This window comes from Typopeltis vanoorti, chromosome 9, assembly GCF_054136105.1.
Source record: "Typopeltis vanoorti isolate ZY-2024b chromosome 9, IOZ_Tvanoo_1.0, whole genome shotgun sequence".
Lineage (NCBI taxonomy): Eukaryota > Metazoa > Arthropoda > Arachnida > Uropygi > Thelyphonidae > Typopeltis > Typopeltis vanoorti.
In genome coordinates, this window is record NC_143557.1 from 130,848,638 (window position 1) to 130,862,460 (window position 13,823).

General features: G+C 35.3%; 1 protein-coding gene across 2 annotated transcripts in view; it reads right to left on the minus strand.

The window, feature by feature from the left end:
* The window catches only part of LOC150103553 (uncharacterized), a 36,486-nt gene that overhangs the window by 19,846 nt on the left and 2,817 nt on the right, over positions 1-13,823 (minus strand). For both annotated transcript variants that reach the window (XM_090397660.1, XM_090397659.1), the window contains exon 2: positions 1,278-1,384. In XM_090397660.1, coding sequence (XP_090253786.1) covers positions 1,278-1,368 — 91 coding nt within the window. In that variant the 5' untranslated portion in view covers positions 1,369-1,384. The remainder of the gene's footprint in view (positions 1-1,277; positions 1,385-13,823) is intronic.

Consider the following 13,823-nt stretch of genomic DNA (forward strand, 5'->3'; position numbering starts at 1 on the left):
TTTGTGTCTGATCGCTCTGACTTCCGTGAAATGTTCTCGAAGAACAACCTGTGTGGAGAGGCGTCTCACCATGCATGAAAATGACTGAAACCATGCTAAGGCGCTGCTGTATCACAACAAAATTGTTGATAATATCCCAACACCTCTCGGCAGTAACCGAGCAGGTCACAGGACCCCGACTGGCGAATGTCCTCAAAGACGAATGGTCCAATGATAAACAAAGCTATAAACCGCACCAGCTAGTAACTTTATGTGAATGCAAAGGAATCTGTTTGCACATACCTGGCATTTACAGCTCTGATCAAGTGAAAGTGGGCCTCATTTTCCCCCAAAATCATCGACGCAGCGTCCAACAGAACTCCAGCACGGAATGTTGAAGCGTATGCCAGTCGTCTTTCAAAGCCCTGCGGGCGCAACTCCTGGCATACGCTTCAACATTCCGTGCTCGAGTTGTGTTGGACGCATGTGGAATCTTCTATGAAGATAATAAAAGATCTTCATAGAAGTTCCTACAGTGCAAGTGCTGATACAGCACGTGCACTGCAGGAACCAACGCTTTCATTCATGCTGTTCCACAACAGTGGTAGCATCTTCATTCACTTGTTGTGGACTGATTGGTGTGCGACCTCTGCTAGGTCTAACTCTCAACGACCTCATTTCTTCGAAACCACTAATCATTCGTCGCAGAGCACATTCGTCGCAGACGGAGAGTTGCTGCACTCCACGAATTTTTCGCCTGAAATATTCGCGGAGTTGCAGCAACAGCATTACAAACGTTTTGCAGTTCAACTTCACCAGCAAAGCACATTGGGGAAGGTTAATGCCATCAATGTGGGCAGTATTATCAACTGAATTGAAAACAAAAATCCCTGTCTATCTTTTTAAACCCTCCTATTACCTGCCGCCTTGTTTGATATGCAAATTCCAATTTGGTGTTTACAATGCTTCATGGCGGAGAATTTTGCACCTACTTATTTATTCTGGCATGTTACTTCCGCATGATGCACATTTTCGTTTTGTAAACTTTTGAAGCATTTGGATTAGTGGATGGCGCTCCACAACTCCTTAAACAGGAATACTTTAATCCTGATCACGCTGTGTAAATAGGCTGTGAAATATTATTCTCGTTTTGGTAAACTATCTTTATAATACCCCTGCCGTTCATGACCTAGATGAGACATAATTAGTTTTCCTTCTGAGAATAGAAAGAGCAATTTTAATGCTTTCTGTAGACATACGAAAGTAAATTCATCCAAAACAGATGGTTGTGTACTTACCAAGTGTCTGTACACTGAAGAAAATGACAGAAAGAAAAAAACTGAGCATTGCTATCTGTGTCGATGTTTGGTTCAGCATCTTGAGACTCATGATCTCTGAAGAAGAACTAGAAAAAAAATTTAAAACATGTAATCAGACTGGCAAACATTTGAACGTTTATATTACAACATTTCGATTGGAACATTAAAGAATATTTCATTCTGCAAAGTCCAATCAAATGGTCTCATTTATTAGGTTTTACTTAACAGACTTCTGTTTACACAACTGACCTTCTCAGTTGACGAGTAAAATCCGATACCAGATTGGATTTGGAACATCACGTAGGGATCATTATCTGCCCTGTTTTGGCGCAAAAATCTCTCCTTTTTCCTGTATAGATATGAGCTAATTTCTGAAGAACGGAAACCAATATTTTAGATTTTTAATTTTTTTAAATTAAGGGAATATTAAATCCTACATTATTTCAAAGGCGAATTAGAAACTCAAAGATAGGAATCAAAGAGTTTCATTCCGAATATAGCAGACTATAAAAGGTTCGGCGAATTGTAGCGTAAGCTAAACGTAAGTTACGTGTTGAACTACGTGTTCAATACGTAGTTCAACAGCAAGTTTAGTACTAGGGCACGTTGCCCTAGTACTAAATATTATTAGGGCAACTCGTTGCAAAGATGGGGAAAGTTCTGATCACTATTCTTAGTATTTCCCATTATGTAAAACACATCTCATAGGAGATGTATGATGTTATACATTATGGTGGAAGGTCACTACCCAGACTGGTTTCAACCTTTATTGAGGTCTCAGCAGTAAGTAGGTAGACCAGGTTATACTGAGGTTATAGCGAAAAGAACTTTTATATTCTGCTATATGAGTTGTCAAAACGGTGCACTCATAAATTACTAAATAAATTAATATCCCCTTAATTTAAATAATGTTACATCGCCGAAGTGAAGCCTATTGGCTCTTTATTTTAGGTAGTTTTAAATTTTATTTATAAATCAAAATAAAAACGCTTAACGTATTAATGAATGGTGAATATAAGCTAACTAATGATCGTGTATTTTGAGGTTCTGATCAATACTAAAACATTTCCTGTGAAAGATTACAATATTTTGCACGTTTCAAGAAGGAGTCACATTACTTTCCTGTTTAGACCTTAATTTTACTAGTTGGTTAAAAATGAGTTTTGTTCTTCTTTTGTAAAACGTTCTGGTTTGTTTGCATTGTCAGGTATGAATTAAAATCAAATATTCTTAATGAGTTTTTTAATAATTTAATGTACTAAAAATTACTTGATATTCAGTGGGGAATGTGTTCAGTGGAACTGTTCCCACTTAATATATTCAGTGGAAATTATATATACACTCCCTCTCCAAAAAGAAACCAAACTTTTCGAAAAGAGAAGAAACTAGTGGCGCCACCTGTTGTATATTTTTGTTCGAAAGCGGCAAGCCGAATTCATTAGTGTTGTGGCAACTATTTAAGACATTTGTTTCATTGGAAGCAGAGTTATAGTGTCAAGAGTGACAGTGTGTTGAAAGTTTATTTTTCACTTGGTTAGAATATAATAAATTTAGTTTAATCCTTTATCCAAGTGTGAGCAAACAAAGTTTGCGCCTGAAAGTATCTTCAGGACTGAGGTAAGGTGGTACACACCAGGGCAACTCGTTGCAAAGGTGGAGCAAGCTACCAATTCTCCTGTCTCAGTATCTCCTATAATGAGAAGGGCCACTACCCAGACTAGTTTCGACCTTTATTGAGGTCTCTTCAGTGGGAGCCAGGCCCAAGCTGAGATACCAGTCCTTATAGTCCTTATAAGGACTGGCTTAAAGGGGCGAAGCAAGAATGCTTTTCATCTTCCCCGTTATCTGTAGAGGACAGTGTAGGGATAAGGTGTTATTGAGCAATTAAAGCTCTGATCATGGCAGGAGGGTAACAGCAATAGCCCAGCCTCAGAACTTCATTAGTTACAGCATTGCCATCCATTACCCTCCAAGGTATTGGATTGAACGAATCAATCACCACATCTCATGGTCGATTGATTCCTCCAAAACCATGCAGAAGCATTTACAGGTCATCTCTACCTATAGAAGTTGCCAAATGGTGTGCCACCCATTTTTAATAAATTACTAAAGGATTTAGAGAAAGATGTTGAAAGTTTATTTTTCACTTGGTTAGAATATAATAAATTTAGTTTAATCCTTTATCCAAGTGTGAGCAAACAAAGTTTGCGCCTGAAAGTATCTTCAGGACTGAGGTAAGGTGGTACACACCAGGGCAACTCGTTGCAAAGGTGGAACAAGCTACCAATTCTCCTGTCTCAGTATCTCCTATATATAATGCAAAACACATCTCCTTGCAGATATGTCTAATGTTATGCATTACGGGAAGGGCCACTACCCAGACTAGTTTCGACCTTTATTGAGGTCTCTTCAGTGGGAGCCAGGCCCAAGCTGAGATACCAGGCAGAAGCATTTGCAGGTCATCTCTACCTATAGAAGTTGCCAAATGGTGTGCCACCCATTTTTAATAAATTACTCTGGATTTAGAGAAAGATGTTGAAAGTTTATTTTTCACTTGGTTAGAATATAATAAATTTAGTTTAATCCTTTATCCAAGTGTGAGCAAACAAAGTTTGCGCCTGAAAGTATCTTCAGGACTGAGGTGTATTGCGATATTATGGTTTTAAAAGTGAAAAGATATCTGATTGGCTATCGTGTTGAACTACGGGAGAGTTTTATTGTTTGAGATTAGTGAAGTCGTGAAAGATAGTAATGAATGCTCAGTCAGTAAAGATAAAATAATATTGTAGATAATATTGTAATCTGAAGATATGCAGCCAGAGTACGAAACAAAATATGTTAGGTGGAAACACAAAGTGATTAAAATGCTGCGAAACTTTACGGGAATACATTGTACGTAATGCGGAAGAAACATCTGAGATAAACGTTCCAATATTCACCACCAGGTGGCGCTGCATGCTGAACGGAATCTAGATGTAATAATTAGTCTGTGTGTAAGAAGGAGAAAAGCGACACAATCATGAATAACACATTTTTATTCGCTGCCATTAGGCATTCACTGGCTATCTGTTTTTTCTGTTCAACGTGCTGCCTTTCCCGTTATGCCACAAACTGCATCCTTTGCACACCTTGTTCAAAAATCTCGTGTCCATCTTTTAAACCCTCCTGGCATATGCCGAGTTGAGTGATATACAAATACCAGCATTTGGTCTTTACCACGCCTCCTGGTGGCGAATTTTGTAACTACTTATTTATTCTCAGATTTCTCTTCCACATGAGGCATGTTGAGTTCTTGTAAACGTTTGCAGCATTTTGATCACTGGATGACGCTCCACATGCCTTAAACATGGGTTAATTTTCATCATCCTTGCTTCTCTTGATAAGTGTACCTTTAGACTGCCGAAGTTTTCCTCACACTGGTGAAACTACAGATTTTCCCTCAGAAACTAGTATCAGCGACTCTCTTCCACCCCATATTCTACTGCCAATTGTTTATAAAGACGCATAATGAACTGAAGAATGAGATTTATTAAATATTTCGGTTAATCGAGCTTGATAAGCATTTGAGTGGCACTAGGAAATCTCGTAAATTGTTGATAGAATAAATGACACATAAATGATTGATGGGTTAAAGATTATGAATATTCTACGATTTCATCTTAGAACTTGATTCAGTAAGGTGAATCATGATTTTGACCATTCTGCAAATATCGTTAGAGGTTTTAGAGTTTTTAAAATAGAAGGCATAACTAGCTTGCAAAGGATATAATTACAGTAGTAATCTGATGCTAAAGTCACAGCTTTTGTGACTATAGTAGCCTGAATATTGGCTGTCTGGTTTTCTGTTGACTATTTTTCTTATTTCTTTTTGATATCACGTGTTCATCACATTGACATTTTGTTTCTCTGACTAATTACACCATCCATTTAGATAATGGCCAAAAATTTATTCTACAATCTTATTCTTGCCTATTCTATTTATTCTGCTCACCCATTCCTTAATACAAATTAATATCAAGTTCCTTCCTAACAAAAACTCATAAATAAGTAAATAATCTAAAATAGGAAATTTATTCAACATTTATAGGTAATTCCACTGTAATAACTATAATGCCATTAATATTAATATGTATCAAACAAAAATTAATAGCAAAAGAAACGGTCTATCAGTTTGAGCATGCTGAAACCCTTTGCCTCGAAATCACTAATAACACCAATACACAGCATCCGATAATACTAAATGCTATTTACAGGCCACCAAACCTAAGCATGATGAAATTCTTGCACGAACCCAATTGCTGGCTTTCACGCCAAGAAATATGCTCAACCGAATACCTAATGATAATTGGCGACATAAACATAAATATTGCAAATGAAAACCAGAACAACACACTGTACAATATCTAGACACACTATCCATGTATAATCTAATACCAACAATAACATCATCGACTAGAGAAGAAATATTCGGAAATACTATCACTGCCTCCTGTCTAGATCATATAAACGTCCGAGCACCACCAAACAGTTACACTGCATCAGTCATAAAGTGCAAAGTAGCAGACAATTACTTCACCGCTCTAAACCTGCACACCAAGACAATACCCATGCAATGTCCCACAGAAAAAAGCGACAGAAAACAATAATAGACGAAGAAATAGTCAACCACGAAATAAGAAAAACAGACTGGGAACACCTGTCATCAGATTCAGCAGATATCTTATACAACAACATTAAACTCACACTGGAGGAAATATATAAGAAAGCTACAAAGAAAGTCGGTATTCGTTCAAAAACAACACAAAATCCTTGGATAACACAAAACTTAATCCTAGAAATACACAGAAAGGACGTTTTATGGAAAGAATTAAAGCGATATCCAAATATCGCTTTAATTCTTTAAACACAGCTTTAAAAACTGAATATAAGATAACAAGGAATCGCCTTACAACACAAATCAGAAATGCAAAAAGAAGCTACTACAGAGACAAACTAACCTCCGCACAAAACAACATGAAACAAACGTGACATCTGATCAATGAGATGCTAGATTGTGTTTCCAACACAACCGCCTCCGAAACCATAAAACACAGCATCATGAAACACGCAAAACCTATCCAACAACTAGCAAATGACTTTAACCAATACTTTGCAGACTCCATCCAAGAACTGCACAGAAATATTCCCCCCAATTACAAAACGTGACCCTCCACTTGGGCCATAATGAAAACAGACATTATGGTTCCCAACCATAAAAGAAACAGAACTTCTCTCAGCAATACATCAAATCGAACCAAACAAAGGCCCAGGAATTGTTGGTATAAGACCTAAAGATATAAAGCAACATGCAACAAACAATAAAACGGGAGAGTTTTATTGTTTGAGATTAGTGAAGTCGTGAAATATAGTAATGAATGCTCAGTCAGTAAAGATAAAATAATATTGTAGATAATATTGTAATCTGAAGATATGCAGCCAGAGTACGAAACAAAATATGTTAGGTGGAAACACAAAGTGATTAAAATGCTGCGAAACTTTACGGGAATACATTGTACGTAATGCGGAAGAAATATCTGAGATAAACGTTCCAATATTCACCACCAGGTGGCGCTGCATGCTGAACGGAATCTAGATGTAATAACAAGCCTATGCTACTAAAACTAATAAATAAAATATTTAAAACAGGACAGATACCAAGTATGCTAAAGACCGCCATAATCACACCCATATATAAACAAGGAAAAAGAAATTTAATCAGCAATTACAGACCCATAGCAACATTATCAATTATTAATCAAATTATAGAACGGATCATACTGATCATACTGAGCGTACACTGAGATATTTTAAATTATCCCCAAAAAACAATATGGTTTTCAGAAAAATAAGGGAACAACATCTCTCTTGGAAGACTTTTCAGACGTAATTAATACCGCCTTAGACAAAAACAAAATTGCCATGGTAGTCTTTATAGATCTGACTAAAGCATTTGATACACTTACACATCAAACCTTGTTAGAAAATATGAGGTATGTTGGAATAGACGGGCCTCTTCACAGGTGGTTTACAAACTACCTTCAAAATAGAAAGCATATCACACGTATCGGGTCAAACCGAAGCAGAGAGCTACCAGTAACCTGTGGAGTACCATAGGGAGCTGTACTCTCCCCAACTCTATTCAACATTTACATGCACGATATTAATCAGCTACCACTCAAACTCAAAGGTAAGATATTCCAATACGCAGACGATACAGCAATAATATCCATCCATAATAACGCAAGCATAGCCCAAACAAATATGCAACATGATATAAATCTGATCATAGACTGGCTCACGAAAAACTCCATACACCTAAACTCAGAAAAGACAAAATTAATGATATTCAGAAATCCACTGATTCGACCAGTTGATAACAAATACATAATCATCCACATCCACTTTGCAACATAAAAACACACATAACAGCAAAACTACTACAATCACTCATGCTGAAACAATATGATACCTTGGAATTTACTTGGATGCAGATAGGAACTGGAATAGACACATAAACCATCTACACAACAAACTCCGAACAATAACTGGCAAACTCTACAGGTTAAAAGACATAGTTCCTACACGCCTAAAAGCATTAATATACAAATCACTATGCCAAGATATACTAAGATACTCTATAACAACTTATGATTTCTGTGCACCCTACAAACTAAATAGATTAATGTCACTACAGTACAAAATGATAAAACTGATCTTTTGGGAACAGAGACAATAACGACTTTATATACACTGCAATGTCAGAATACAAAATACTGATAGCAAAACACTTACGTCACTATGCAGCTCTGCTAAAACATAATTTCGATGGCAACTACAGGACAGTCAGAAATACATACCGTATAACAAGACCGCAGACAACTAATTATATCACATAAAATACAATAATCACTACGGAAAGGCCACGAGAAACTTCTACATCCCAGACATGATAAACAAATCACCTTTTGAATACAGAAACCTTACAAACTACAATAGCCTGAAAAGAGCTCTAAGGACATACTATGAACAAGAAACACGCACCCAAAATACATACAAACTTGATGAAACACTATATATTCGCTCAGGCTTCCAGTTCAGCGACGCATCAATAAATTCCAAGTTATTGTGTGTGGGGGTAGTGGAGGGGTGTGTGTGCATGCGCGTGCATGTGTGTGTGTGTGTGTGTGTGTGTGTGTGTGTGTGTGTGTGAGTGTGAGTGCGGGTGCGCGAATTTTTCAACCATAGATTTCGTAGCTTCGTAGATTTCGTAGTAAAACAAAAATACAAAATAACCAGCTGGTGTCATCCTCAGATAAGTTTACATAATATAAGCTTCGAGGAATAAAGCAAAGAAATTAGTTCTCATCCAACATGTATCATATGTAACCAAATGCATGTAATGTACGTATCACATGAACCAATGTATGTAATGTATGTATAATATGTAAACCAATGTACGTAATCTAAATATCACATGTGAAGAAATGTAAGTAATGTATCATATGTAAACAAATGTATGTAATGTATACAATAACTGTAACAAATATATGCAATGTAAAAAAAAAATCTTTTAAATGTAAATCATGAGTTTACACCGTATGTTTGTGAGAATAAGGAAATATAATATTTAGATTGTATATGTGTAAATACTGTTGTATAATCACACCTTTTCAAACTTGAAAAAAAATAGTAAACTACAACATGTAATATTATACAGCTTATGTAACTGTGAACAATATAATTGTAAATTATTATTAAGATTGTTATATATATAAAAAAAAACTGTTATCATCATTACTATTTAAATCTCATTATATGTAGGACAAACTGCCGAACCTTGTAAAATAATATGCTGAATAGATGATCATTGTACATATGTAAATATTTGAAAGAACGATATAAAAAAAAATTATTATTCCTGAAGCATCCAAGGAGTCCGAAGACTAATCGCGGGAGGAGACATACAAATGTCTCGACCACACCACCGAACCTCTACTACGAATCATCTCCATCAACGCCATCTACCGCCCACCTCCACCACTACCACAACTGGTATTTTTTGTCTGTAAATTGTTATGGGTTAAGATTGCATGCAATGCAGTAAAAAATAGACTTATATCAATACTATGCTTATTTTATAAGGTCCTATATCTTTTTATTTTCCCAATCAGTATTGTTTTAGACCCAACATTTAAAATAAAGCGCAGTTAGAACTTATTTTAGAATTTTCATGAAATTAATACAAAGCTGGACAAACAGTGAGGAATGTAACGCAGCTGCTTTTCTAGACATGTCCAAAGAATTTGACTGTGTCCATCGCGATCTGCCCTTGCAGAAAATGGGATAGATACGATATCGTAAGTGTTGCGAATAATTGGTTTAAATCATATTGAGCTGGCAGAAAATAGTTTAACTTCGAGAAACATAACAGTGAAACACAAAATATCAAATATGGCGTACTCATCTATCTTCTATCATCTATCTGGCAACAAATTATTTCGCAACATTTTGTCCTTTTTATGACAGTGTTCTGTTATTTATTACGAAGTTATTATCAACGGATTAGATGACCACCTAAGACCACAAACCTAGTATCTCAGGATATGACAAATGACCTCGAAACAAATTAAGATAAGAACGAAATCTATGTAATTGAGCTTAATGAACAACTATATCGCAGTCTATCAACAAAATGGTACCTTAAATTGCGATGGCAAGTAAGTATGACAATGTGCATTAATAATACAAAATTAAAAAAATATATATATACGAGTACAGAATTGCTGAGATGCCAATGCTACACGTGGATAAATTCCTCATTTCAGCATGACATCACATGCTGGGTGGAAATTATTACAATAACTTGCTGCTCCCCCCCCCCCAAACAATACATTAAGAACCCCGCTCACTTCCTATTCAGCGTCATACTCTACACGGAAGAGATGTATACCACCCTCGATATCTCACTATTACTGACACTTTTCCTATACTGCCGTTTAATATACCTCAGAATCAAAGTTATTATTTATTTATTTATTTTTATTATTTTGTTTTCATATAGAAACTTCGGTAAAATATGGACTACCATTTTGTGTGCGAAATGGTATTTGGCTTTACCTGAAGTTCCTCTGCATCAGTGGCGTCCTGTATGTACTATTTTAAGCAAGATCTACTTCAACAATAAATAACCATCGACGATCGACTTTGTTTACTTAAAAATTATGTATTACTTAAAATTTTTACTTAAAATTTTAACTATTTATCTACGTGTCATCACCTCAGAGGTAGGTTAGATTTCTTTAATAGCCTAGCTAACAACAAAGCTTTTATACTGTTGTTAAAAATAAAAAAATATAAAAAAGGAACCCAAAAATCGTATTAACACTTCAATAAAACTGCAATATTTTTTTGGAATTTGATCTGCAATTTGCTAAACATAAGTCTAAGGATCCTACCAAAGTGGTTCAATACTTTATTTTAATTAAATCAAAGAACCGAACCACTTTAACAGACGGAATGCTGCTTTGCACAAATATGCTGAAACAAAACAGACATGCAAATTCTTGGTGCATTTTCTTAAATATGAATACGTGTTACTTGCCAAATTCCAAAAATTGTCTACTTGATACCCATGCGTTAAAAAAAAAAAAAAAAAAAAAAAAAAAAAAAAAAAAAAAAAAAGCGGTGTTCGCATGCGGTGCATACGAACACGGCTACGATGAGGGCGCCGTCGCCAGGAAACGGTTCATAAGTTAATTTTTAAGAAACAAAATTTTTATCATAAAAACAAAATAATTCTTAGAATGATCAATATTAAAATAAATGAGGCAGTATACACTGAATACAAATTTTTAAAAAAATGTATATTGGCGCCTCTTTGATCAGCCGGCTGTTTACAATTTTGCAGCGAGAGCAGCTAAATGCTTGCCTGCAGAATGTTGTGTCTACTGCAGTCCATCTAAAGTGAAACGGTGAACGGTTTTTATGCTCAGAAACGAATTTTCGTAGAAAACATTTGTTGCTAGTTAACCAGTCTTATGGTACGCATCTCAGTTGGCGACTGACAGTAGCGCAGTGCGGACTATTATTTCGTCTCTGTGTCGTGTTGTGTAATAATTTCTTGTGGGTATAAAATAGAAATGGAATCAAAAATTTTAAAAAAAATTATCCGGTGCACAACATCATAAGCGTCATGCTGCGAAAGAAGCAGATATTAAGAAACAAACTGGGGCTCTTAATAAATTTGTTAAAATATTAAAATATTCTGATGCAGATTGTAACCAACTCGATACATCAGAAATCACAGTTGAAGAACCGTGCACATCATCCAGTTTGCATGAAAGTACCATTGCAACTATTGAACAAGATAATCGAACATGAGTTAAGTCAACTACAACAAGATTTAGTTGTAGTTGACCGCGAAACTAACACATTGTTAGTCTCTGTGAATTTAGAAGATCCAGGTGAACGGGGAAATATTGGTGAAAAATTACGAGTTGTTTTAATTGAAATGGGGATGTTCAAAATAAAAATATAATATATCCCAGAGATACATATGGTCGTAAATTTGGCGACACGTATTATAATAGAAAAATGGAAAACTGGAGCTCGTGCCAAGAACATGGCTCAATTATTCCGAAACTTTAAATTCTGTTTTTTGCTTTTGTTGCAAACCTTTCACACCTACTGAATCAACTGAATCACCCACTGAGACTTGTAGAAGGTTATAACGATTGGAAAAATGTAAGTACAACTTTACATAGATATGAAAATAGTTTAATTCACATGAAAAATTCCTTAAAATGGAAGGAACTTGATAAAAATTTAAAAAACAAAACTACTATTGATTTCCAGACTGAGAGCATGTATGAAATGGAAAAGAAACATTGGAGTGTTTTAAAACGCTTGATTAAAATTATAAAATTCGTTGGTAGCCGAAATTTAGCTTTTCGCGGATCATCTGATAAATTATATGAAAGAAATAACGGCAATTTTTTAAAATTAGTCGAACTGTTTGGGAAGTTTGATCCCATTATGGAAAATCATGTTGAAAGGGCCCTACAACGAAACAATAGAGTAAATTCACTATTGTTAATGAAATACACTAATTTGAGTAAAGAAAGTCAAACTGAAATATTGAAAACTTTGAGTACCGCAATCAGGGATACAATTTTATTATCAATTCTAAAATCTAAATATTATTCCATAATTTTAGACTGCACACCTGATGCAGGTAAAACAGAAAAAATGACCATTATTATTCGCTTTGTTTCCTGTGACAAATGGAATTGTCAAGATCAGGGAAAACATTTTAGGTTTTGAAGATACATCAGATTCCACAGGACGGGGTTTATGTGCAACAATAATGGAACAACTGGAAAATGGACCATTCCCATTGAAGACCAGCGAGGTCAAAGGTATGAACAATGGGGCAAATATGGGCTCCAAAATTTGCTTTTGAACAAAAATCCTCCAGCTTTTTACGTGCCATGTGCTGCTCATACTCTAAATTTAATCATTAACGATGCAGCCAAAGTGAATGCAGATACAATTAGTTTCTTTGCAATTATTCAAGAAATATATAATTTCTTTTCATTCTCTTACAAACGTTGGGCAATCATTTTTTAAATGATTGCCTCTCCTAACTGATATCGTAAAGTTCGTTTTACATTCCCGTCGCGTTTTTGATGGCTGTTTTAATTAACATTGAAACAGCCATCAAAAACGCGATGGGAAGGTAAAATTAATGCAATCCGCCGTCTACATTATCAGTTAGGAGAAATTTATGATGCACGTTTTGAAAATTTAAATAATGAACACATTTTAATAAAGAAACTCAGCATGAACCACAAATATTATGTGCTAAAATAAAGGACTACAAATTTATTTGCTCTCTTATAACTTGGCATGATTTACTTAACAGAATAAACCCTGTGAGTAAAATGCTTCAAGACAAAAATATGAACATTACGCTTGCTTTAGAATATATCGAAAACTTAAAAATATTCTTACAAGAGTATCGATCAGATACAAATTTTAAAGAAGTTCTAAAAACGGCAAAATAACTGAGTGAAGAGGTGGATGGAGAACAAAAATTTAAAACTGCTACGGAAGTTCGCGACGAAAGAAGACACGACAATTTGACTACGAGCATCATAACGAAACGCCACAATCGCAGAAGATAAATTTAGAGTGAATGTGTTTTATACACTTCTAGACGTTGCAATGTGTTCGGTAATAGAACGTTTTGAACAACTAAAAACATATTATGATAATTTCAATTTATTGTATAGATTACTACAAATTAATAACGAAGATTTACGAAACATTTGTGACGATTTAAAGATTCTCTTGAAGGACCGCGACAATTAAAACGTAAATGCAATAGAACTATATGACGAGTTATGTGCGTTCCGGGATATTTTCGGAATGATAATTTAAATATTCAAAGCCCTTTCGATATTCTTAATTTTACTTTGTCCAATA